The 22,464-nt window shown below is 37.9% G+C and overlaps 2 protein-coding genes across 4 annotated transcripts; both read left to right on the top strand.

Annotated features, from left to right (window-relative positions):
- The first annotated feature begins 1,189 nt into the window (after nt 1–1,189).
- LOC146466115 (regulator of microtubule dynamics protein 1-like) lies at nt 1,190–11,955 on the top strand. 3 transcript variants are annotated; one of them, XM_085127717.1, is made up of 8 exons: nt 1,190–1,272; nt 4,015–4,322; nt 4,667–4,756; nt 6,198–6,253; nt 7,195–7,282; nt 7,764–7,794; nt 10,432–10,568; nt 11,819–11,955. In XM_085127717.1, the coding sequence occupies exons 2-8, from the start codon at nt 4,050–4,052 to the stop codon at nt 11,858–11,860; spliced, it is 717 nt and encodes a 238-aa protein (XP_084983843.1). In that variant the 5' UTR covers nt 1,190–1,272; nt 4,015–4,049; the 3' UTR covers nt 11,861–11,955. The 3 variants fall into 3 exon arrangements, with proteins under 3 accessions (XP_084983843.1, XP_084983844.1, XP_084983842.1); XM_085127718.1 differs by lacking the exon at nt 1,190–1,272 and adding an exon at nt 1,861–2,148 and having other exon boundaries at nt 4,024–4,322; XM_085127716.1 differs by lacking the exon at nt 1,190–1,272 and adding an exon at nt 1,862–2,148.
- A 4,383-nt stretch (nt 11,956–16,338) lies between these two features.
- LOC146466114 (forkhead box protein J1-B-like) lies at nt 16,339–21,444 on the top strand. Its single transcript, XM_085127695.1, has 2 exons — nt 16,339–17,432; nt 20,528–21,444. The coding sequence occupies exons 1-2, from the start codon at nt 16,992–16,994 to the stop codon at nt 21,293–21,295; spliced, it is 1,209 nt and encodes a 402-aa protein (XP_084983821.1). The 5' UTR covers nt 16,339–16,991; the 3' UTR covers nt 21,296–21,444.
- Nucleotides 21,445–22,464: the final 1,020 nt, after the last annotated feature.

Here is a 22,464-nt window from a genome sequence, read left to right as displayed (position 1 = left end):
ACCACAGGGGGCCCGCACAATGTGTCTGTGTAGCCGATTGTTATTATATAGTAAATGCACTGGATTTACCGTTTGCTTCACCTATAGCGATATATCGCTAACTATGTATATAAATCAATGATAAATAAACGTTGAATTACCTTATCTGTGGTATATAGTCGTCCTTTTACCTCAAAAGCGGTTTTTGAGTGATTTTGAAGGAGTTTGAGTTCGCCGTCAACGGCGAACTCAAACTCCTTCAAAATCACTCAAAAACCGCTTTTGAGGTAAAAGGACGACTATATACCCCAGATAAGGTAATTCAACGTTTATTTATCATTCCTCGCGGAGCGAGGGCCGAAGGCCCGAGCGTAGCGAGGTTAATAAATTTGTCGGGCCGAAGGCCCGCCGAAGGCCGCGCTCGGGAGCTAAGCCGTGAAAATTCGAGCCGAACATATATTTATATATATGTATGTATGTATGTTTATATATTTCCGTGAAGGTGTCCGCATATTGCCTAGCAACGGTGAAAAACAAAGTATGAATGACGTCAGGTTGTCTGGCGTCGTCTGCAGCAAAATTTGCATACATCGGGAAAGTTTGCGTGTCGGATAAAATTTAATCAATATTCCCTGGATCCAGATCAATCTCTCCAGAATCTTTTCCCTTTCTTCCAGAAATCTTTTTTGTGAAAGATTGCATTGAAGAAATTACACGTTTTGTGGCCGCGGTAAAATAATTTTCCGTGGGAAATAAATTCATCGAACACGACAGCATTGTACGCCCGTTGTACATTTCATCTCGTCAGAAATAGATTTTTAACCGCAAACCGCAAACTAGCCTGTGGAACTACGAAAAGACCATGCTCATCAAAATAGTTGCTATGTTCAGAAACCTTTTAATCTCCTCATTCGATGCTACAATACGAGTAAAGAGGGCTTTCCACCCAGCCCCAGCTTCGCGAGGTTTTGCGAGTCACGTATTTCTAGTTGATTTATATACATAGTTAGCGATATATCGCTATAGGTGAAGCAAACGGTAAATCCAGTGCATTTACTATATAATAACAATCGGCTACACAGACACATTGTGCGGGCCCCCTGTGGAGGGACTGGCTTTGCTACTCGCTAGATCCATCACGCGCGTGCCTCGTATATAAATATTTTTGGATACCCCTACCTGTAGACAGTCACATATGACAAGATATTTCAACAAGTCAATTTATCTGGACACGAGTTATTGTCGGTTACTCGACACTTAAAATTTCCTCGGAGAGAGTTGTGCTGAGCTCGGGTAGGTTGAATTTTTGTTTTGCATCACTTTGTACGTAGTTTCAATGGTGAAAGCGGAAAGATTACCGCACGTCACAGCCCCGACATACTGTGATACTAACCCTCTTCCCAAATCGGTAAACGTAAATAGCCAGAGGGTCCTAGAGTTTGAGTCACAAAATGTATACATAATTAATGTGGGGGCTCTGTGGAGATCTTGTCGTAAAAGCTCAAAGATTTCAGCTTACGTACATTTGACTACATTAGGCCTGGAAGGTAGTCTCCTTGGACAATCGATTTCAGACCCGTGTAAGCAGCTTCCTAGCCTCTCACGCAGTCCCTTTTAGAGGACTCGTATTACCTCCTCCCCTAAAACGTTTGTCCAAATTTCGCTCCCTTGATTTAAAGGCTGTGTGTATGCATTTACTTGTATACTTTTATTTAAATTAAGTATTAGATTCGATGCTGGAATAGCCCGGAAATCTTTAAAATGCAATCAATACCGACAACGCAAAGCAAATTAAAAAATTAAAAAATCTCGATTTTCAAGGTCATTGCGTAAGACTCCTCAGTCCCAGGCCCCGACGTCTCAAAACACACGCTGATTCGCCGGGAAAAAAATGCGATGGGCCATCATTGTATGGGGCACTCAATGCAATAATGGCTGACATTTTATTATCCTTTTGTCTGCATTCAAATTAGCCTCACTAGCCGCGTTCAAGGGAAAATATTCTTTTGATAATTGAACTCAAGAACGAGGGTAGTGAGGTTAGTTTGAATGCAAACAAAAGAATATCAAAATGTCAGCCATTTTTGCATAATTTGGGATAGAAAACCATGCAGGGAGAAATTAGCGACCCCTGCAGCTGGAGATATTGATAAGCACTGTAATTCTAAGGTAGGTTCCAATAATATTATCCACAGCCAAACGTCCCTAGAATGTAGAATCTAATGCAAAGTCCATGCAGAATGGTGAATAACAAACTGTGCATACATGCATAATATGCTAAAACTATGCATACAGGATATACAGTCACAGGTGGCTCAAGGACACAAGACATAAATAGCCATGCAAAGGAGTTCAGTTAGGTAATTTGTATACAAAATAGCCCATGTTGTTGTGCTTGGCCTACCTGTGACTCATTTCAGTTCGGTAATGCAAATTATGTGCCTCCATATGCTACTGTGCATGTGTACGTTCTGTACTGTGCATTTTGGGCTAGTCTGAGAACCTCTAATTTCTTAAGGAAAATACCTACTAATGCGAACATATTTTCTGCACAGTTTTTGACTGACTGCGGGAAAACAAGGTGTTAGCAAGGTCTTTTGAAATCTAAAAAGAAAATTGGGGATAAACACTGCACACATTTTCCAGAGATAATTAAGCTTCAGTTTGTCAAAAATGCTTTACACTGTTATGTATTTAAGAGTTTTTTGGAGGTAGTGCTAGTTAATTATCTCTAAAAAAATTAAAAGGAATGGTTACCCCCAATTGGATTCCAACAGCCCTTCCTAAGAAATGCTTTTTCAGCATAGTCATAAACGGCACTAAAATACTGCAACATCGTTCCCAGGGTCTTGAAGAGAAGAGACCCTGGGAACGATGTTGGAGATACTGCTGTGTTAGGAGGCACTATCCTTAATTGAACTAAAAAAAACTCTTGACAACTGAATGCAATTCAATGTTTGATTTTCTAACTACTTGATTATAGAAAATTAACAATGCATGTTCTGTAAGTTTTATGAACTTTAATTTACACCATTGTTAATTAAAATCACACTATTTTACAGCATCGTTATTTTAAGACACCTTTATTTCCAACAAAATTGCATGTCATCTACCTGTACCTCTCTAGGGGTATAGAATGGTAAAATCCTAGACCTGCCAAGACGCCAAGACCTTCATTTAAAATCCGAGACCTAGACTCCACTACTTTTTCTAAATCCGAGCCCGAGACGTCGCGATGCAAAACGTGTTTTTTACTAACACTGCCGAAAAGCATAGTGTAGCAATTTACAAGCAGAATTTATCCAAGCTTACATGTTTCACAGAAGCTACAGAAGCGATTGCGATGTTGAGCCGTTTTTCAAGATTATTGTTTGTTGTCAGTTTAGGACAGTTAATTCAGACTTAATTTTCGCTTGGTTTGCGACACTCTGAGATTCAAATTTCAATAGCTAGATTCCGCGACCCCTTTTTAGTTTTTCGAGCTCGAGATTCGGAGACTTCAGTTTGAGATGCCGAGATCTCGAGACCCGCCGAAAATTTGCTGAGACCCAGTATTTTTCAAGGACCATTCTATACCCCTCTCTGACTGTCAGAGTATCTTTCACCTAGGTGAGGTGAAACATATGCTACACAAATTTGCTTTTATTAAATACACGTAAACATACTTTTTGAAAATTTGCGTTAATTTTATAACACATAGATTTTGTTCCCCTTGTTAATAAGCTTTGTTATATTCCTATAAGGTATTGAATTGATTGCTAAGTTTACTGGCAAGCTGTTCTGTTGATGATTCAGTTCAATCCCTAAACTCCATCAAACTTTAAATTCACCGGACTGATTGTTGTTTGATTGTACTCAGTGGATGGAGTTTGATTGCATGATTCAACTTTGATTACTTAACATTTGATTGGCTATGCCAGGGGGCTTCCTTTCTTGACTGCTACCTATACACTTTACAATTTCCTTAGCTCCTAGAACAATAATGTATGTTTATTATACCATAACATTCTGGATAAAGTCATGAAAATTCTACAGAATCACCAGGAAAGGTAGTTCCCTACTGCTTGTTCATGGCTCAAGAATCTGCAAGCAAAATGGGTGAGATTGAAAGTGATTTGAAGACCGCTGATGAGTTGTTTAACAACGATGAGCCACAAGGAGCTTACGAAATTCTTATTAAATACAAAGACAATGCAGAAGTGGAGTGGCGATTAGTAAGAGCTTGCCGAGTGTTGGCAATAAAAAGTGCAGATTCAGAGAAAAAGAAAGCTTTGGCCTATGAAGCACAGAAACATGCTAAACTGGGCTTGAGTTTGGATGACAAAAACTTTGCCTGCCATAAGGTGAGTGTCAAAAATAATTTGGGTATATTAGAGTGGTTTTCAATTGATTGTCAAAAGTAATTTAGCTTTGTTCGGTTTTGCATTACTACTCTCTGTGATTGGTTGAATTTTAGGCCTTCTTTTCTCTTCCATGGAAAAATAAAGTCTAAAAACCTACAATAATGTTCCATCAAATTCACAGTATTAAATACCCGCACAAATAGTGATGACATTAATTAAGTTGAGGTTTTATTCATAGATTCCGATAAAATTATATCAGATATTTATAGGAATCTATGAATAAAACCTCAACTTAATATCATCACTAATTTGTGTGGGTGTTTCTGTATTAATATGCTCAACAGTGGTATGCCATCTCATTCTCACTTGTTGGTGACGTTGAAGGAGTGAAGTATAAATTGCAGAATGCATTAACCATTAAGGAGCATTTTGAAGTAAGTTTTATTCTCTGTTCATGCTAATTGTTGTTCCAGAAGATGCCTACACCCCTCTCAAGGAGAGCTGTTTTGGTTCTGCCAAATTCCAATTGAGCTTCATTATTCTTCCTCAAAAACGTTTCCATTGAACAGCGCCACCATTCCCACTTGGAATTTTCATTATGTTCAATGGAGGGGCACAGGCCACCCACACAAAGGGTGAGTCTAATGTTTAGCTGTTGGAAGTTTTTAAAATTCAGTATATTAGGGATTGTATAGGAATACCAAAAGGTTTGCATTATTGGAAAAATTGCTAAAATTCACCATTTTAATGAGCCACAAGAATGATAAAGGACACTAAGCTATGTTTACATTATTTTTTTTTATTTCGAACTTTGATGCTTTGATACTGTATTTTGAAAGGCAAACATTAGTCACACTTTGCATTCCCTTTCACTCCCACTGGGAAATGCCATAGTTTTGGAAAATGGCAACAGTGAACCCATATACCAAAATTAATGTAATATACCAAGGTTTTGTCTGGGACATTGCATATAACATTCTTGCAAAACCAAAGGAAATAATAGATTAGATTGAAAAGTGTTCAAAACGAAAAAATAAAAAACCTTAAAAATATGTCATTTTTCATGTATATTGGGTATACCCCTAAACTATAGCTTAATTTGGAGATCTCAGTACATAGTTTCTTGTCAACTGTTTACTTGGTATTAAAAGTGTAGTAGGATAAAGTTTCAAAAAAAGGAGGGGTGGTTTATCATGTCTAATATAGAAGGGGGTAAAATTTTATGCTTGCAACGTACAGATCTCGCCTTGATCTGTTTGGTGTCCAAATGTGATACAAATTGACCCAATATTGAGCAAGTAATGACTTCGTGTTCCATATGGCTTTCTTGGGAGTGAGAGGGCTAAATCCTGTTGGCCTCTGACCAAAAATATAGTTTATGAAACCTGTTTTAGGGTTGGATGGGGGGATGTACAGGGAGTGTTACTGTTCCAGTTTTGTTCCCTTTACACTCAGTTGCTGGGAATCCCTCCCCATTGTTTTGGTGGCTATCACCTGATTGTACTGTTAAATCCCTTAAAGTTTCCAAAATACATATATATAATATTTATACTGGTTGTTTTGTTTATTTCTTGTGCTTTGGCTCATCATCTTACATTAGATACCAATAATTATTGTTTCCTGCCCCACATTTTCTCACCTTCGTTTTCACCCCCAGTAAATGTGGCTGCATATTTCCGTCTATTACAAGAATTGCCTATGAAATAAAACCTTATGCTGTGACATAATCAGCATCGTCCCATTCCAAGGTTCTCAAGCATAATTGGACATTTAACCAAACACTAACAGTGCAGTTATAATACTTTTAAGTCGGATATTATAGCATGGATTGTTTTCTTACATATGTTGTCCTCACAAAATGAAATTTTTTGACAGAAAGCAACAGAACTAAATCCAACAGACCCCACCTGTCACCATTTGCTTGGTACTTGGTAGGTACTGGGTTTTAGTTAGTTTATAATGACCTGCATTTCTCTTGAGGCCAATGAAAGACCACGTTTGACATTAGAAAACCAATTTTATTGCTTGGACTCTTGTTTCATGCAATCAGTACACAATAACTTACCATTAGCTCCCATAATTCACTCTGTCACCTCTCATCCAGTGCAGAATCTCTAAGAGAGCTTTAGGGAGGGCAGGATCCACTCAGTGAAGGTATAAAGTAATGTAACATTGAGAGGGTAGGGGCATTGGCCAGCTTCACCACTTGACTAGTCTCACACCTGCACTCCACCTGCTCAGCAGGAGGCTCAAAGGAGGTGTTTGGTCACGTCATTAGTTAACATTTCATATACTTGGGAGGTCTGCATATATATGGATATTAACCTTAAGATCTGCCATTTCAATTATTACCGGTTCTACTTTATAAAGTGTATTAAATAAAGTATATTTATGTTGAGAGAGCCACAAGTTATACCAGTCATTAGCTTGCAAAAATAATTGTGTAATATGATGGTTGAAATAGTGCAAAAGTTTTGAATTATTATTGAAATATTGAAGTTCATGATTTAATATTTTTGAAAGCACTTTTATTTAAGTGTCACTCTCAACCTCATTTCCCCATGTTTTGCAAACTTAAGTTTTTGCAGTCCTTTTGTTTTTTTTGTAAAGATTGCTCAAGCTCCTCAATCCAACAAGTCCTCACAAACATTAATCTATAACAGTAACATTTCCAGTAAGGAAGTCGTCATTTTGATCCATCTGCTGAATTAATTCCTGTAAAAGAACCCTGAAAATAACCATTGAGATATGTGAATTTATTAAAAAAAATTGGGCTTGACAGGATTATAAACATTGGATATTTTATATATTTTTTACTCTGTTGTGTTGTTTCTTCATAGAAATATATTATTACTTTTCTTACTGACCACAGGTGTTTCACCTTTGCTGACATGGGTTGGATGACAAGACAACTGGCGGCTACTCTATATTCTTCACCACCAACTGCTACATATGAAGAGGTTAACAAACTAAGAGTTCTCAAATAAACAGTATGATTATGTTTTTTTAATGTTAAATATGCTCTTGCTGCACCAGAAATTTGCTGAAGCATTTGGATGGGTCCAATGTGCAGAATGACCTCAGCTCCAACCGATGGGATTGGTTATCGACTGCACTCTATATCCCCGTGTTTCTTTGCAACTACAACTGAATCACTCTACCCAGTAGCTAACCTTCCCTCCCCAAAGTCCTGCAGAGGAGAGAAAGACTAACACTAAAAGGATTAGGACATACTATTTTGTTAAGATGAGTGCTCAAAAATTGTTGAAGTTAAGCTTAGTGTACGTATTTTCTTGTGATGTATAGTTGTTCAGTCTGCCCCGAAATAATGTAGATGCGTTTACCAAGTTATTGTTGTTATCGGGGTTTTTTTTCTGTAAGGTCTTAAAAACAACAACTGGCTGTTGTACACTTTGTCATAATTTTTTTCCGTTTTCACAGGCACTGGAACATTTTCGAAAAGCTGAAGAATGTAAGTGTGCAACGGTAATTTCTAATATCCTTAGAGTGAATTGTAAGTAAGGCTAGAATGGCCCGAATACGACTCAAATTACCGGCTTTTTCCATGCCATGAAATTTCTATTAATCCCCCCCCCCCCCCCCCACACACATACACTCTAATCAGTTCCCCTGTAGACATCAGGTCTTGTAATAGCTCGTCTGACCTTCTTGCTTTTTGCTTCCACACGAAATCGTGAGAAAATTTCAAAAAATATTGGGGAAATATTTGGTGAGATGGTCAAAGGAAATCGAACTTCTTTCATTTTGTAGGAAATGAGATATTTAAAGCCGGGTTTGGTTTAAAGTTAGCTTTATAGCCATGTCTGGAATTGTTAAATTGATTATGAAGGTCAACCTCGGTCGTGTCAATGGATGTTGGCATAACCACTGTATCCTGGAAGAAGAGTTTAGTCTGCTCACTACCTTCTCGACACCATTTCGAAGGAGACGGTGGACATATTCCAGAAACGCCTTCACCAAACTGTAGAAGGAATCACGAGCGTTGCATGCATCGCGCATGACATCTTGGTGTATGGAGTTGGTGACAGCCTTGACGAAGCGACTCCATGACCACGACAAGAATCTTATATCACTATTGGAGCGCTACCAGCAAAAGTCAGTCAAGTTCAATAGGGGCAAAGTGGCTGTGGATATCATGGGAGATTTGTTAACTGATGCTAATAAAGTGGAAGTCATTCTTTAGCAAGAAACACTTAAGACCAAGGAAGACATATAGAGAGCTGAACTCAATGGTACTGTTATCTACCTTCCCAAATTTCTCCCAAGACTCTCTCAAGTCATGGAGCCACTTAGGAGACACACTCTAGACAAGTCGGAGTAGAATGCTACGAGGTTTCACGGACGACAAAGGTGAAGCAATTGTTTACCCAAGCTCCAATTCTTGCCTACCAACTACGATCGAGACAAGAAACTCGTACAGTGTGATCCAAGCAGACTGGGCCTTGTTTCTGCCCTTATCCAAGAAGGTTGGCCGCTTGCGTATGCTAGAAGAGTACTGAGACGTCTAGAGACTCACTATGCTACCACAGAGAAAGAGATGTTGGCCAAGTGGCACCAGAGCACTACAGCCTCCCACCAATGTGGCTCGGGTTCGATTTCCACACTCGGCGTCATATGTGGGTCGGTTGAGTTTGTTGTTGGTTCTCGTCTTTGCTCTGAGAGGTTTTCCTCCGGGTACTCCGGTTTTCCCCTCTCCTCAAAAACCAACATTTCCAAATTCCAATTCCATCTGGATTATTGTCAAGCACTTTATCATGAGCCTCTGGCTCGGGAGATTGCGCAAGCACTTCCCGTGTTGTGGACATTAAATGTATTTCTTTAATCTACTTTTTGACTTTCGTCTATGGCCACCACGTTGTTGTCAAAGCAGATCATAAGGCTTGTGATCTATTCTGACAACAACGTGGCGTAGCAGCTTGAGACTATACTAGACAGGGCATCCGTGTAGCACCTAAAAGGTATGCTCCTCCGATCCCTGGTCACACTCAGCACCTGGCAGAGATGATGAGCAGATCTGAGCTGATGGTCAAGGAACCTCCTGTGAATTTGAATTTGCCAATGCAGTTCAATTCCCGACCATGCGACAAGAGAGGATACAGAACATCAGGCCGGAGACCACAAAGGATGAAACCTTACAAAATGTCTACCATACTTGAAGGCTGGCCTGAGAATCTATCGAATATTCCCCTTCAGGTGACACCCTGTTATACTATGAGAGTTGAACTGAGCAATTATGATGGACTGGTGTTCAAGGCGGGACGTCTCGTAGTGCCTCGGGGGTAAGAGCGGAGATGGTGGTGTGGAAGGCTGCCTAAGGAGATCAAGGGAGGGTATCTTTTGGCCCCGGCATGAACTCTGAACTTAGACACTGAAGTTTGACAACGGATTGTTAACGTTAGGGTTGTGATTAAGTTCCCCAAAGGCCATGAGAGAAAATTGCTGTTGACTTGTTCACACACGACCAGAAACACTATTAAGTAAAAGTGGAGTGCTATAGTGGTTTTAGGAAGCTGAATCCTGCTGGGGCGCACTAGTATATATTTGTTGACGAGCTCAGCTTAAAAGGTGAATAAAGCATTTCATTAAAAAAAAACCCACCGAGCTCGGAGAAGAGGAGGAGGAGGTGGGGGGGAAGGGAGGGAACCTGTGGACATTCTTTTGATGCCGCCGTTCCGCCCCCTTGTAATTAGCCTGCAAGTAATATGTCAACAAGGTAATTTTATGCCAATCATTCCGCTCGATTGAGTCGGAATATCAATAATAATGGTATATAAAATTATTCATTGGGGAAATCCAGCGAAAACGAAAGCGCATAAATTTGTAGCTTCTGCCCCCGTACCGCGCTTCGCTTGCCCGGCTTGCAAAATTTTCCTTTCGCCTATACCCCACTTGGGAGCCTGTTCAGAGGCTATTCATTTTTCTTTTTTTCATTTCCTTTGATCTTAAATTCAAGTCGCAGATACGCGTCCCAAGATCCATTCGTTGATTGTCCCCATACAATCTCCATTCCAATCGCAATTAGGACTACGTCGAACGCGATCAAAAAACTTTAAACGAAACATAACACATATTTGTTTTCGTTTCCCAGTGGAAGCAAACTTCTTCAGCAAAAATCACTTGCTCCTTGGAAAAACATTACTGCGGCAAAGAAAGAAAGAGGAAGCCAAGATGTGGCTGGACAAAGCAGCGAACAGTAATCCAGTTAAAACTGTGGATGATCAGTTGGTAAGAACTGAGATCTCAGCCAATGTGATGCGATAGAAAATACCGTATTAAATAAATAAGCGACCTTTTGCCGTCTTAACGTCATTAAGACGTTAAGACGCCCTTCCTTGAGAGTTAGAGTTTTTCAAGAACAGGATTTCGCCTTTCATAATTGAAAATAATTTGGAACTAATAAAGTAACGCACACTAAAGAAGAGACCACTTTTCCTGGTGCGACAATAAGTTTCCAAATTCAAACCAGCTTATTAATCTAGAAAACTAAAAGAATACAAAATTTCAATAAAGCAGCGCCCTGAGCCCAGTTGCTCGAAGCATGGTTAGCGCTAACCCGGGTTAAATACCATGACGACCCATAGGTTTTAATACCTCTTAACCAATGGTTAGCGCTAACCAAGCTTCGAGCAACTCAGCCCAGGGCGCTTGTTAGCCGCGCGAGGAAATGCGTTCGCACCAGCAGTGACATCCGTGGCATGCATAGGAGCGTATAACGTGAAACGAAACAAACTGACCAACCAACCCGAAAAAAATAGAGGCCTAAGTCTCGCTCTCAATCCTCTTCGCACGCACGTTGAAAAGGGTCTGAAAACGTGGTCTATTTTCCTTGATCAGTGCTAAGCCCAACCAATAACTAATGCCTATTTTCTCCTAAACGAGCACGGTGAACTATCTTTTTTTTATCTCGTTATTTTAACTTAGCTATTATCCTCTTTATGCATGTTTGAAAATTTAATTAAAATTTGACCACAGAAAAATGTAATGGCCAGAAATACGAGCTTGGCCACCATTCGCGGGCATACTACTTCATACTATGCCTCCCTACCAAGAAATTCATCTTTCTAAGTTCTGCTTTATCTATGTAACTTCTGTTACCACCAGACATGGCAATAATTGATCAAGTAAACTCAGTTTTGAAAGCGAATATTTAAGTGATTATGGGGTAAATTGAGTGGATCATAGTTCGTTCGCGGACATGATGACCTATTTTTTTATTACATTTCTCGAAATAACATATAGTAGAGAACAATCACAGCAATTTTGAGAAAATTTTCACAACAACTTTTATTTCGCGGGAATCACCTTAACCTCGGCCTCTTGCATGTAGTCCCATGGAAGACCACCGCAGTTGATTAACTTAACCGGAAATTCTTATAGGCTTTCTTTTTGCGACTGCTAAAGTTGCGTTAGTAACTGCGTTGGTCGTCCATGCCTTTTAACAAATAAAACTGTTGTATTTTTTTGTTTGTTCACAGGCCCAGAAGGAGGCTGAAGAACTGTTAAGGAAGAACTTTTAATTTCTCACAATTTCTATATTTTTTATTTTACCACATCTGTTGTCAAAATTTTTTGTTTTTGAATGTCTGATTATGAGGCCGCGTTATTCTCAGAATTATGGTTGATCATCCTTTTTCCGGCCTTTAATTGTAAAATTATTTGCAAGTTAATTCTTTTCCCAAAACTGAACCCTCAACGAAACGTGCGGCATAAGTGTTTCTTAGGAAAACTGATTCTTAAAGACACTCGCCATGCCAAACCAAAACATGGGAACATGACTAATGAGGCCGGTTTCTTCAGTCGCCATCAGTTGTTGTGCTGGTTTTGTAGACACCCAACATTCATGATTAGACAAGCTGAATACACAACACGGACATTTTCGTAAACTCCGCCGGTTAGCGATGAAAATTACTAACCGCCTCTTTTTTCGCGTGCTTCACGCACTGTACATGAATCACTGCGCAGGGAATTTGGAGAACGAGATCCTGATCACGCATACTCCAGAGTGAAATTGAGGCAGAACGCACGCGAACTTTTGTTGAAAAAAGGGCACTCAGGCTTTAAATAAGGCAAGTGGCTTCGTGCCACTTGTCTCGCATAAAAATTACGATTTTCTTTCTTTCTATGTCTACCTTTCTATCTATTTTTCTGTCTTCCTATCTAGACTACATAGTCCCCTATACAACCATTGCTTGGCAGGCAGGCAAAACAATGCCCGGATGCAGCACGGATTTCAGAGAAGTGAAAAAAAAAAACAATCATTGTAACGGATAGTCGTTAGCGACAGCAGTCACAGAAGGGTCTGGTGACGATAATTTTTTTCCAGTTCAAACAATGTACCCGATTTAAATTTGACCGGTTTTTTGTTAACATACACCCTACGTTAGATGAAACTTCATTTATTTACATACACAAGCAATTATTCCTTGGTAAGTTTTATATTTTTTTGTGTTCTTGATAAAGTATAGTAGCGTGTATTTTTCCGGTTTGGCAAGTCTCTCGAAAAAAAAAAAATAAATAAAAAAAATAGCCAGTGTTGAACACCATTATCGCTGAGCAACCTAAACCGAGGAAACTAATTTGTCCAAGCTTGCTTGTCTGAATAATGAGCAAGATTTCATTGACATTTTCTCGTGTGTACGATAAAATCTGGTAGCGAAGTTTTCGTGAACAAGTCTCCTTATTCAAAAACTGGTGTGCCTGTTTCCAAATATATCGAGTTTCGGCGGACAATTTTGACTTGTTCATACATGAAAGGTGGAGAAGTTCTCTGTAAACTTGGTCCAAAACAGAGACAAAAACTAATTTCGCCCTTGTGCACACGAAAACATAAAAGTAAGTTGCTCGTGTGTTGTAGTCACCAACAAAAGCTGTCAAAGAAGCTTGTCAGTCATTAACGTGTGAGCCAAGAATATAACTTACCAGGCCGTGTCAAATCGATGGCAATGCGAATACTAACCAACACCAACGGACCTTTTACGGATGGGTATTTTTCAACGCCAAACAAATAAAAACCTTGCGATTTTTCTTATTCTCGTGCTTATGGACACAAGCGACACTGGTTGGTTTCTGTAGGCGACTGCAAAGACGCACGTTACTGGTATCCACCCCCAAAAGCCATTTATGCACCTGTTCCTGGGGGGTAGTAAAGTTTCCTGTTCGATGCAGATCATTCTATCCCCTAACCACTACCCCATGTGCAATCTTTAGTTGGCTGGGCGACAGACCCATGGATTTCTGTTATGACAACGCTTGGAAGAGAGGCATATGGCATCAGGGTAATTGAATTTCTAACTTCAGCTATTTTTAGACGGATTTACTACCTTGATTAATTTCCAAAACCGCTTACTTGTCACAACAGCATTGTTTGAGTGGTTTCCACATACAATTATAGCACAAAGTTCATTTGATGGCAGACAAGCGAAAACTTCCCCTCTTAGCGCAAGAGATCGCCTTGACAGCTGTTTTGTTAAAGGAAGCGAAATCTTGAGAGAAGGCAACGTTTGTTGGTAAATTAACATAAAATTCATTATGAGAAATAAAATGACAAATTAAAGATTTCAAATAAAAATAAGTTTTGTTCTCCAAATGTTTGCCAAAAATTCTGCATTATTATGTTATTACTTATCTCTATAGATAGTGACGAAGAGAACGGATCAAAGGACTACTTTTACTCTTTCCTTCTTTTTTTCTTAAAAAAGCCGGTGATCCCAAACGTACCCAGAAAGAAACTGGCAGAAGTCGAAAAAGAGTCGTTTTGTTTCCTGTTATAATAAGGGTATTACTTGATATTTTGACTGGTTGATAAGTTGTCCGAAAGGATAATGGCACCCTTATAAAAAATGTTTACTGACTGGCGGGCGCCTTCAGCGCTTAATCCGGCCGATAAAAATTTTCTGAGGTATATACAGCTGCCGAATGCCGAATTAAAAATATAGTCTTCCTGTCTTCAATTCCACGCGTACGGCTAATAAGGACAACGATTGAAAGAAAAGATTTTCGAAGCCTAAAAGAGTTACCGGGGTTTAGAATTTGAACACGATAAACTAAAAGAATAAAATATACATAATGTAAAAGCCTTTAAATACTTCAAAATATAAAAATACATGGCAGTTCAAAATGTATTTCGCTAAATCTTTGCCCCGTGGATTAGGCTTAGAATTAGCGAAATACATTTTAAAGTGAAGGATTTTACATTCTGTCGAAAAACTACAAAGTCTATCCTGGCCTCGGCCGTGAAAATTGCTCAAAAGATTTAAAATGGTCGTACAGAAAATGACAAAAGTTGGAACAAGTTTTAATCATTAAGAACAATATTTATTTCTGGTGCAATGCAGTCCAAAACTTAGCTCATACTGAATTATGTATGGTGGCACCAGGAAATTAATTATTTTCATGTTTACTTTCTCTGCATCCAGCTTTATTAGGTTTTTAATGTTATTCGTTTTCCAAAATGAGAATGGCTATTAAGAAGGTGAATGAGAGAGTTGAGAAGGCAGCTTAACTGAAATTGGATGCATTCAAGTTTGCCTTACCCAAAAAATTGTGTAAGGCAATAAAAAAAAAAAAAAAAAAAAAAAAAAAAAAACGATCCCCGGCCTTCCTTGTATAATATCTCACCCTGTTTGAAGTCTTGAATTGAATCATCGAGAGGAAAGCCGTTTGAAAAAGGTTTTGATGAAACTATTAAAAGAGCATATCATAAAGTTCCGAGCCAGACTACAAATCCTGTCTTTTCGACAAAAGCCGTAATTTACTGAAAGTTCCCGCAACGTGTTCCGAAATTGTCGAAGAGTAGATTAATTTTTCGACATAAATTGGTCTTGTGGCATAAAACGGGCAATAAATCTTGGTTAAGCTTACAAGTCACAAAAGGGTGCGATGATTCACTGCGCTTTGAGATGATCACTGAAGTAGCGGCGCAAAACTAGTCAGTAAAAGATAATTTGCGTAACATTACCGCAGAAAAGCTTCTCTTGCCAAAAGTCATCCTTTCGATCGTTTATGGACAAGCGCGTTCTGAAGCGCCAATATTTCGACCGCATTCTTAAAATACCTATGCCATCATAGAAAACTAGTTCTTCCTGTAATAAGCATTACGCAAATAAACGACTTGTGGCAAGTACCGTACCAACAAGGCCAAGAACTTCTTCCCTTCTTCTCGTGCTCAGTCACGCAAGTAATGTTGGAAGTTGGTATTCAACTCCCTCGCCTACACTGACGTGACTAACAATAAGTGCGTCAAGTCAAGTATGTCTTCAATGTTTTCAATATATATTATTTTGAAACATAAAATTAAGCTTCCTATCCCTGCGTTGAATCATGCTGGCATCTCTTGAGGCGTTTTTAGGAATATTAAAGGTGACAGTTGTGAAAAGTAGCACCGGAAGTCTTTTGCATTACATGTGCATTGCACCGTTCGTAAAATGATATGTTTATTGTCTGATATCAGAGCGAATATCTTCACGTTTGACTGGATAACCTCAAATATCAGTGCAGAAGAGATTTATTGAACAGTATTTGGTGTGAGATATCACGGCCATAGGAAAATGGAAACGATCATTAAAACACGCACGGAACTTTGAAACAGGCATTGCGAAACCCACACAACTATTCTGAACTATTCGAGCATGAACACTTCCTTTTGCGTCAACTTTTTTTCTGTCGTCATTTTGTTGAGCACGTCTGTTGGAACAAAACGTGAACTTCAGATTCGAAGCGCAATTTCCACTGAAAATAGTCCAATTCGAATCCTTTAGGTGTTTTCCGTCACACTGGACAGAAATTTCATTTCGTTGCCAGGGACATTATTTGTCAAAGCAGCCGGTAACCATTTCCAATTTCACGCACGCGCTGAGCGATATAAACAACTAGGGATCATAGCAACGCGTAGCCAATCATAAGCTCGCATTAAGCGTCCAAGGATAATGCGATTAACGCATAGCAACGAATTGACCAATGAAATTGTACAAAGTTGTTTATACCGCTTTGTTACTTTGATTAATTCAGATGGACGGGCACAAAAGTTCGTCGACGATGCTCATTCATTACATTTACTCTTGCTTGCTTGCAATAAGCGTTTGCTTCAACTTGCTAAGTACAGAAAATAACAAATTGACCTCCAGTGAACAACAGCCATCATTACAAACCCTTCGAGTTAATACCGACGTGAAGATGCATGGCGCTGGCGTGAGAGTACTTCATTTCAATAGTGCTCTGTAGTTCTATTCATTTCATCCCAGGTACTGATGCACTGGAGTTATCCAAATAATCTAACCGCATAAGGACGTATCTCTGGAGTTTTCGTGTGTTTATCAACAATCTAGAAGATACAGAGTGTCTGTGAGCTGATCGCTTGGCGGAAACGCAAGTGACTAATTTTGCATTCGAAAGGGTCCTAATTAAATTGCAACAATTCTTAAGCGTTCAGTCACTGAATAACGTGCTTAGGGGAGGACGCGAAAAACTTCTTGTGAAATCAACTGGAAAAACCAACACAACCTGAGGCCACGAAAGACGTACAGGAAGCAAGAAGAAAAGAAATCACAAACGACTACACAGCACTTCGACTTGATCTACGGTGGCATAATAAAGTCCGAAACGGGGCAGCTGTATCGCAAGCTAAACAGAGGTTACTTGTCCGTGTATATTATGAACAGCAAAATGCCGGTAGCAATGCAATCCTACGCTGAAAGATTTGCAGCAAACTGGAAAGCCCAGAATCCTACAGATAAAGAAGACGATAAATCTTCTCTTGACGATAGTTTAACCAATCTTCAGTGGCTTCACAGCATCAGCATCCAGGACATAGCGCCGGCGACGACATCGATAGCTCCATCGCCCAGCCCTTCTTCAAATTCGTGTGATTCGGACGATCGCAGCGATACTAGCGACGGATATAAAGACATCCATTCTAAAGAGCCAAATATTGATTACAAAAACGATGCGAACCGCAAACCTCCTTATTCTTATGCCACGTTAATTTGTATGGCCATGCGAGAAACCAACAAGACCAAGATTACACTCAGCGCAATTTACAAGTGGATCAAGGAAAACTTCATGTATTACAGAGTTGCAGATCCCACCTGGCAGGTACGCAGGTTTTAACTTTTGTTTAATTATTTCTCTTCTTGAAAATTTCGAGATCCAAGGACGAAAACGTCTACCAGCTTCTTGTCTGCGGTTGTGTTGATTTAGCTCGTTACGCATATTCATGTTAATGAAAGGTGTTTAAAGTGATATGATTATGAGTTCGCACGAATTGATGTTCAAAGCGTTTTCCTTTTGTGTTACATAAATTTATGAAAACCTGCCTTCATTAGCGGCTAGTTTCTTGACGATTTGAAAGGTTTCGGAAAATTCTGTTTCGTTTCCAGAAAACTGAAATAAGGCCAACCCGTGGGTCATAGATTTTATTTGCCAAATATATCGGTTGGCATACAAACGCCGGTTTATGTCTAGTGGTACATAAATTTATTTTATTTGCCCAAGCAGCGCACGTTTTCTTTGTAAATTCGCAAAAGTTTTTTGTCGATGAAAAGCGGATTATGTAACGCGTACATAATTCGTCTGCAGTGAATTTTTTTTTTATCTTTTCAAATATTTCAAAGGTTTTAATAGCCATAAACGATTTGCTTCACTCAAGTGGTACACGTTTAGCTTTCCAAGAGGAAAATTTTGTAAAGTATATGCCCTCCGTTTTTCCTCGGTTTTCTTATTAAAAAAATTCAATATTTCCAATATATTCATAATTGTGGGCGGATTTTTTTTCCGTTCCGCTCGGTGGATATTAAAAGAGAAGTCATTTGGAACTTATTGTGTCCGGGACAATGGCCTTTAAATTGGAAAACGAAAAAAACAATTTAGTCAATCTACCTCTCTTTTTTTTTAAAGTTGGCTTGTGTTTCTAAATATAGCTTCAAGATTTGCGTTTTCATGCGAAAGAAATTTCAATGTTAATTTTATGTGTTTTGATGTATTTTTATGGATTTTCTCTCTGGGATGCTGGTCAGTTAATTTTTCCGCGTGGTAGAAAACACAATAGAAGTTTCTGTAACTCTCAAAGAAATAATCCCCCTCCTATGGTGGCATATACATTGGTTTGGAAATAATTTTGTTGTGTGCGACTACAAAATGTACGCAAAATACGGCGACAAGAAGACGAAATACGGTAAAGAAAAGCTTGCGCACTTTTCTCATTGCCATCTGTATGTAACAGTCCTTTAATTCTAAAATTAGAAATATGCTGAATAAATAATGAGCTTCTTAAAGGATAATTTTGCAAATTCATTGAAATGTTCTAAATGGTTCCTGTCAGAAAACAAGACTATTATTTTTTAGCTTTCGAATTAACTGAAAATATTTTTGCAGAACATCAGAAAAATAACTAGGTTGTGCAAAATTTTACTGTGTTCCTCTGCAACAAATTCATTCAGTTTGTTGGTCTTCCATCTACAACAACTTTGACCATTAATTTTACAAAATCATTTTTCATCAGAGGCTATTTGGACAAGGAAAATAATTCTGATGAAGATCTACAACATTGTTTCATTTGTAATATTATAAGTCAGAAGCGACTATTTTTGTATTGTGTAGGATGAACTGCTATACGATATTGGCTTTTATTTTGTATTCATTAAAAAAAAGGAACCATCCAGATAACAAGTTGCTTCTAAAATTAATAAAATACATGCTGCAAAAATTTTAATATATCTTTGTCAACTCGATTTGTAACATTTAAACTTGCAAAACCAAACAAGCATAGCTGAGTAGACTGCAAGGTACCAAAAATCTATTACCAGTAGTGTGAGATTAATTTGAAAATTGAAGTCGGTACACTGGAAGAGAATATTGGTTTTCCTTTGTATTCATTAAATGAGGGATTATGTCGCCAGAAAGACAAATCTGCCAATTTCATTTTTTTCACCCACATATATATATATAAATAGATATAACAGAATGTTCTACAAAAATGCATGTAGCAAAAACGTGATCACTGTGCCTTTGTGATATTGACAAGGCCATTTGTTGCCAAAACGTATCAAAATAGAGCAACTCCTCTTTACATCTGGGATTATTATAACAAATCCTTCCAACTTAAAATCTGCTTTGGAATTTTTCTTGTTAATATGTCCCGAGCATAAAAAATATAATTTTAAAATATATGAACTGCCCTTACAATGTTCATAGAATGTTCCATGAGGATATCAATTTGTTAAACAGTTTCATTGATTGACAGCAATAAATTTCCAATATCTCTTGATTATGATAGTAACAGTAGATGACATGCAAAATGATATCTATACAAATTATAAATGGCTGTAATTTATAATTATTTTTATTCCAGGAAGTTCAAATGAAGGATATGTTGTAATTTTGTGGCCTAACTTCTGTATATCAATGAAGGAGAAGCAGAACTGTCAATGCACACGCATTAATGTTCTTGCCACTAATTAATGAGGGTCATTACTCCTTTTGAACACCTTTTTATAGGAAAGGGAATCAACTTTCTCCAGCAAACATCAAAGTATGCATCAGGAGACATCACAAAATTAATGTCATTTTGCTCAAAATTCTGCTTGGGCATCTCAGAAAGGCAGGCAATGGTATACAGCTGTAGTCACCAAAATGTTGGTCAATGGCCTGTTCAGGACAAAAAACTTCAAACTTAACTATTTAAAAACACCAAAGAACAAACAGTTATGGGAAAGTATTGCTCATCAGAAGCTTAATTTGTTTGAAGATCAAAGACACATTACAGTTTGAATCCACAAACTCATTTAAGGTATTTTGTTTGTCAGAGTTGGCTGGATGCCTTTACCACATTATAACAATGATATTCTACTATTAATACTTATTATATGAGCTGGCATTTCTTTTAGTGAGTAATTCATGGGACTTCCTGCAGAAGTCCTTTGAATAGGCCGGTGCCTTCTGTTTGCAAACAAACCAGACTGTTGTATCTGGTGGCTCAAATAAATGGAAAGATACCTCCTTAATTTACCATAAGAAGATAATAATAATAATAATAATAATAATAATAATAATAATAATAATAATAATAATAATAATAATAATAATAATAATAATAATAATAATAATAATAATAATAATAAGATAATCTTACATAAGAAGATCAGAGGAAAAGTCAATTAATAAGCATTCAACGTATATTTTTAAATTTCCAGAATTCAATCCGTCACAATCTGTCCCTAAACAAGTGCTTTGTGAAAGTAGCCAGAAGCAAGAATGAGCCAGGAAAAGGAGGATTTTGGAAAATAGACCCCGCATATGCTGACATGTTTGTAGATGGTGTGTTCAAGAGAAGAAGAGGTGTAAACACTCAAAAGCCATCCAGGAAGAGTTCTTCAAAGCCATGTAAAAAAGCATCAAACAAGAGATCATCAGATACCGGTAGTCTCAAACATGATGATGAACCATACGCAAAAAAGAAATTTAAACCAGTTAAGATAAAGATTGAAAGGGAAAGTGATGATGAATTGTTTATGGAGGAGGAAATTGCACCATTTTCTGGTGGAATAAAAGAAGAATTCAGTTGGATGACTGTGCTGACAAATGATGAAATTGACGAAAGCATACGGGAGATAGCAGATGCTCATGGCATTTCATTTGAGAGTTCATTTTCACCAGCTATTCACCGAACTGGATTAATGACACCTACTTGCTTGAGTCCCCCTCCATCAACCGACAGCATTGATGGGAACTTTCAAATTGAACCTGACCTGGACTTAACAATAAGAGGAATTGGACTGTTACCACCACGTGAAAATCTAGCGACACCATCTCCGACAACTTTAACAGATGCTGCGCAGTCTGTATTTAACATGCCACCTTCCCCTCCTTTGATGTACGAGGAAGAGCATCCTTGGGCAGAGACAGGAAATGACTTTATAGACTGCTTTGAGTTAGATGATAACAATAACAACATATGGTAATCACAAACATATAACTAGCCTTTTGCATTTTCAATTGATGATAATTTATCAATAGCTTACTTATGATGTTCAGATGGAAGTATTACTGTTGAGTCTGAGGTCAAATTGGGCCAAAATATCAAGCAGGGCCAACTGGTAAACAGTTGAATCTTTAGCAACAAACATATTCTAGCTCCGATCCATGCACAGGCTTCTCCTGTTCTAGTGACACAAATAAAGCACAACATGTTAAACTTCCATTACTGAATGCTTTTCCTTATTAAAGCAAACACTCAGTGATGGTCACAGCCTGACCGACAAAAATTAGCAGAAATACAGTTTGAATCAGCATCAATTTGTTTATTTGGGGCAGTTTTATACAAGTAAACAAGTTCACAGTATAGGTTTTACAGTTATTCCAGAATATTTTCTATCAACGTTCTCTCAGAGAGAAGTTTAATTTTGTAAATAGAGATCAGAGGCACTGATGTTTTAAGTTATGATGAAATGCTAGCTTTCAAAGCAGTATTTTTGTAATGTTAATCTAAATAAATTTACTGTGTAAGAGTTAAGCTAAATAGTTATTGTTAAGTATATTTATGGTACAACAACAAAAGTGCAGTAACAATTTTGTTTAATGCTGAGGAAACAGCTATTTTCGTAGTGAAGAACAAGATTGAAGAAATTCTAAATTCACTCAAATTGACGATGATAATGATGATGATGATTGTTACAATTTGTTGCACTATCTGCATTACAAGTTAATAATTTATTGCCATGGCACTACTATGAAACAAAATAAAAATACTTTTGATTTGGTGGCTTGAGATAAATTTCAAAACCTACCAGATTTTGATGAAGTTGTGAATTGAAACAGAGCATTACCTTATAATTTTTTGAGAAATTTATGAGTTACAGTACAACTGCATGTATAATACTGTAAGTTACATCCTCTGGAGAAGTTAGTGTGTATTTTTTGTTTCTATGTAAAGACATTTTAGCATGCCAGTAAAAACGAAGAGTTCAAAATTATTACTGCATATAAAATTAAAATGTACAGAGGAAAGTATTCTTGTTCTAAAAAATATAAAGTGTAAAGCTTGATATGTACCAGGTATTAAATTTGTTTTGCACCACTTTCACCATATTTATCAATCAACCATCTAACATACATTTAAGGCAAACTTGGC

This window comes from Pavona decussata, unplaced genomic scaffold, assembly GCF_977016875.1.
Source record: "Pavona decussata unplaced genomic scaffold, jaPavDecu1.1 SCAFFOLD_153, whole genome shotgun sequence".
Taxonomy (NCBI): domain Eukaryota; kingdom Metazoa; phylum Cnidaria; class Anthozoa; order Scleractinia; family Agariciidae; genus Pavona; species Pavona decussata.
The sequence above is the reverse complement of the archived record's forward strand: the minus strand, read 5'-3'. Positions and strand labels throughout refer to the sequence as shown.

Coding starts and splice junctions, on each gene's coding strand:
- LOC146466115 (XM_085127717.1), top strand. CDS start 4,050: ATGGCTCAAGAATCTGCAAGCAAAATGGGTGAGATTGAAAGTGATTTG. Junction 6,254..7,194: donor CACCATTTGCTTGGTACTTG/GTAGGTACTGGG, acceptor TACTGACCACAG/GTGTTTCACCTTTGCTGACA. Junction 7,283..7,763: donor CAACTGCTACATATGAAGAG/GTTAACAAACTA, acceptor CCGTTTTCACAG/GCACTGGAACATTTTCGAAA.
- LOC146466114 (XM_085127695.1), top strand. CDS start 16,992: ATGAACAGCAAAATGCCGGTAGCAATGCAATCCTACGCTGAAAGATTT. Junction 17,433..20,527: donor TTGCAGATCCCACCTGGCAG/GTACGCAGGTTT, acceptor TTAAATTTCCAG/AATTCAATCCGTCACAATCT.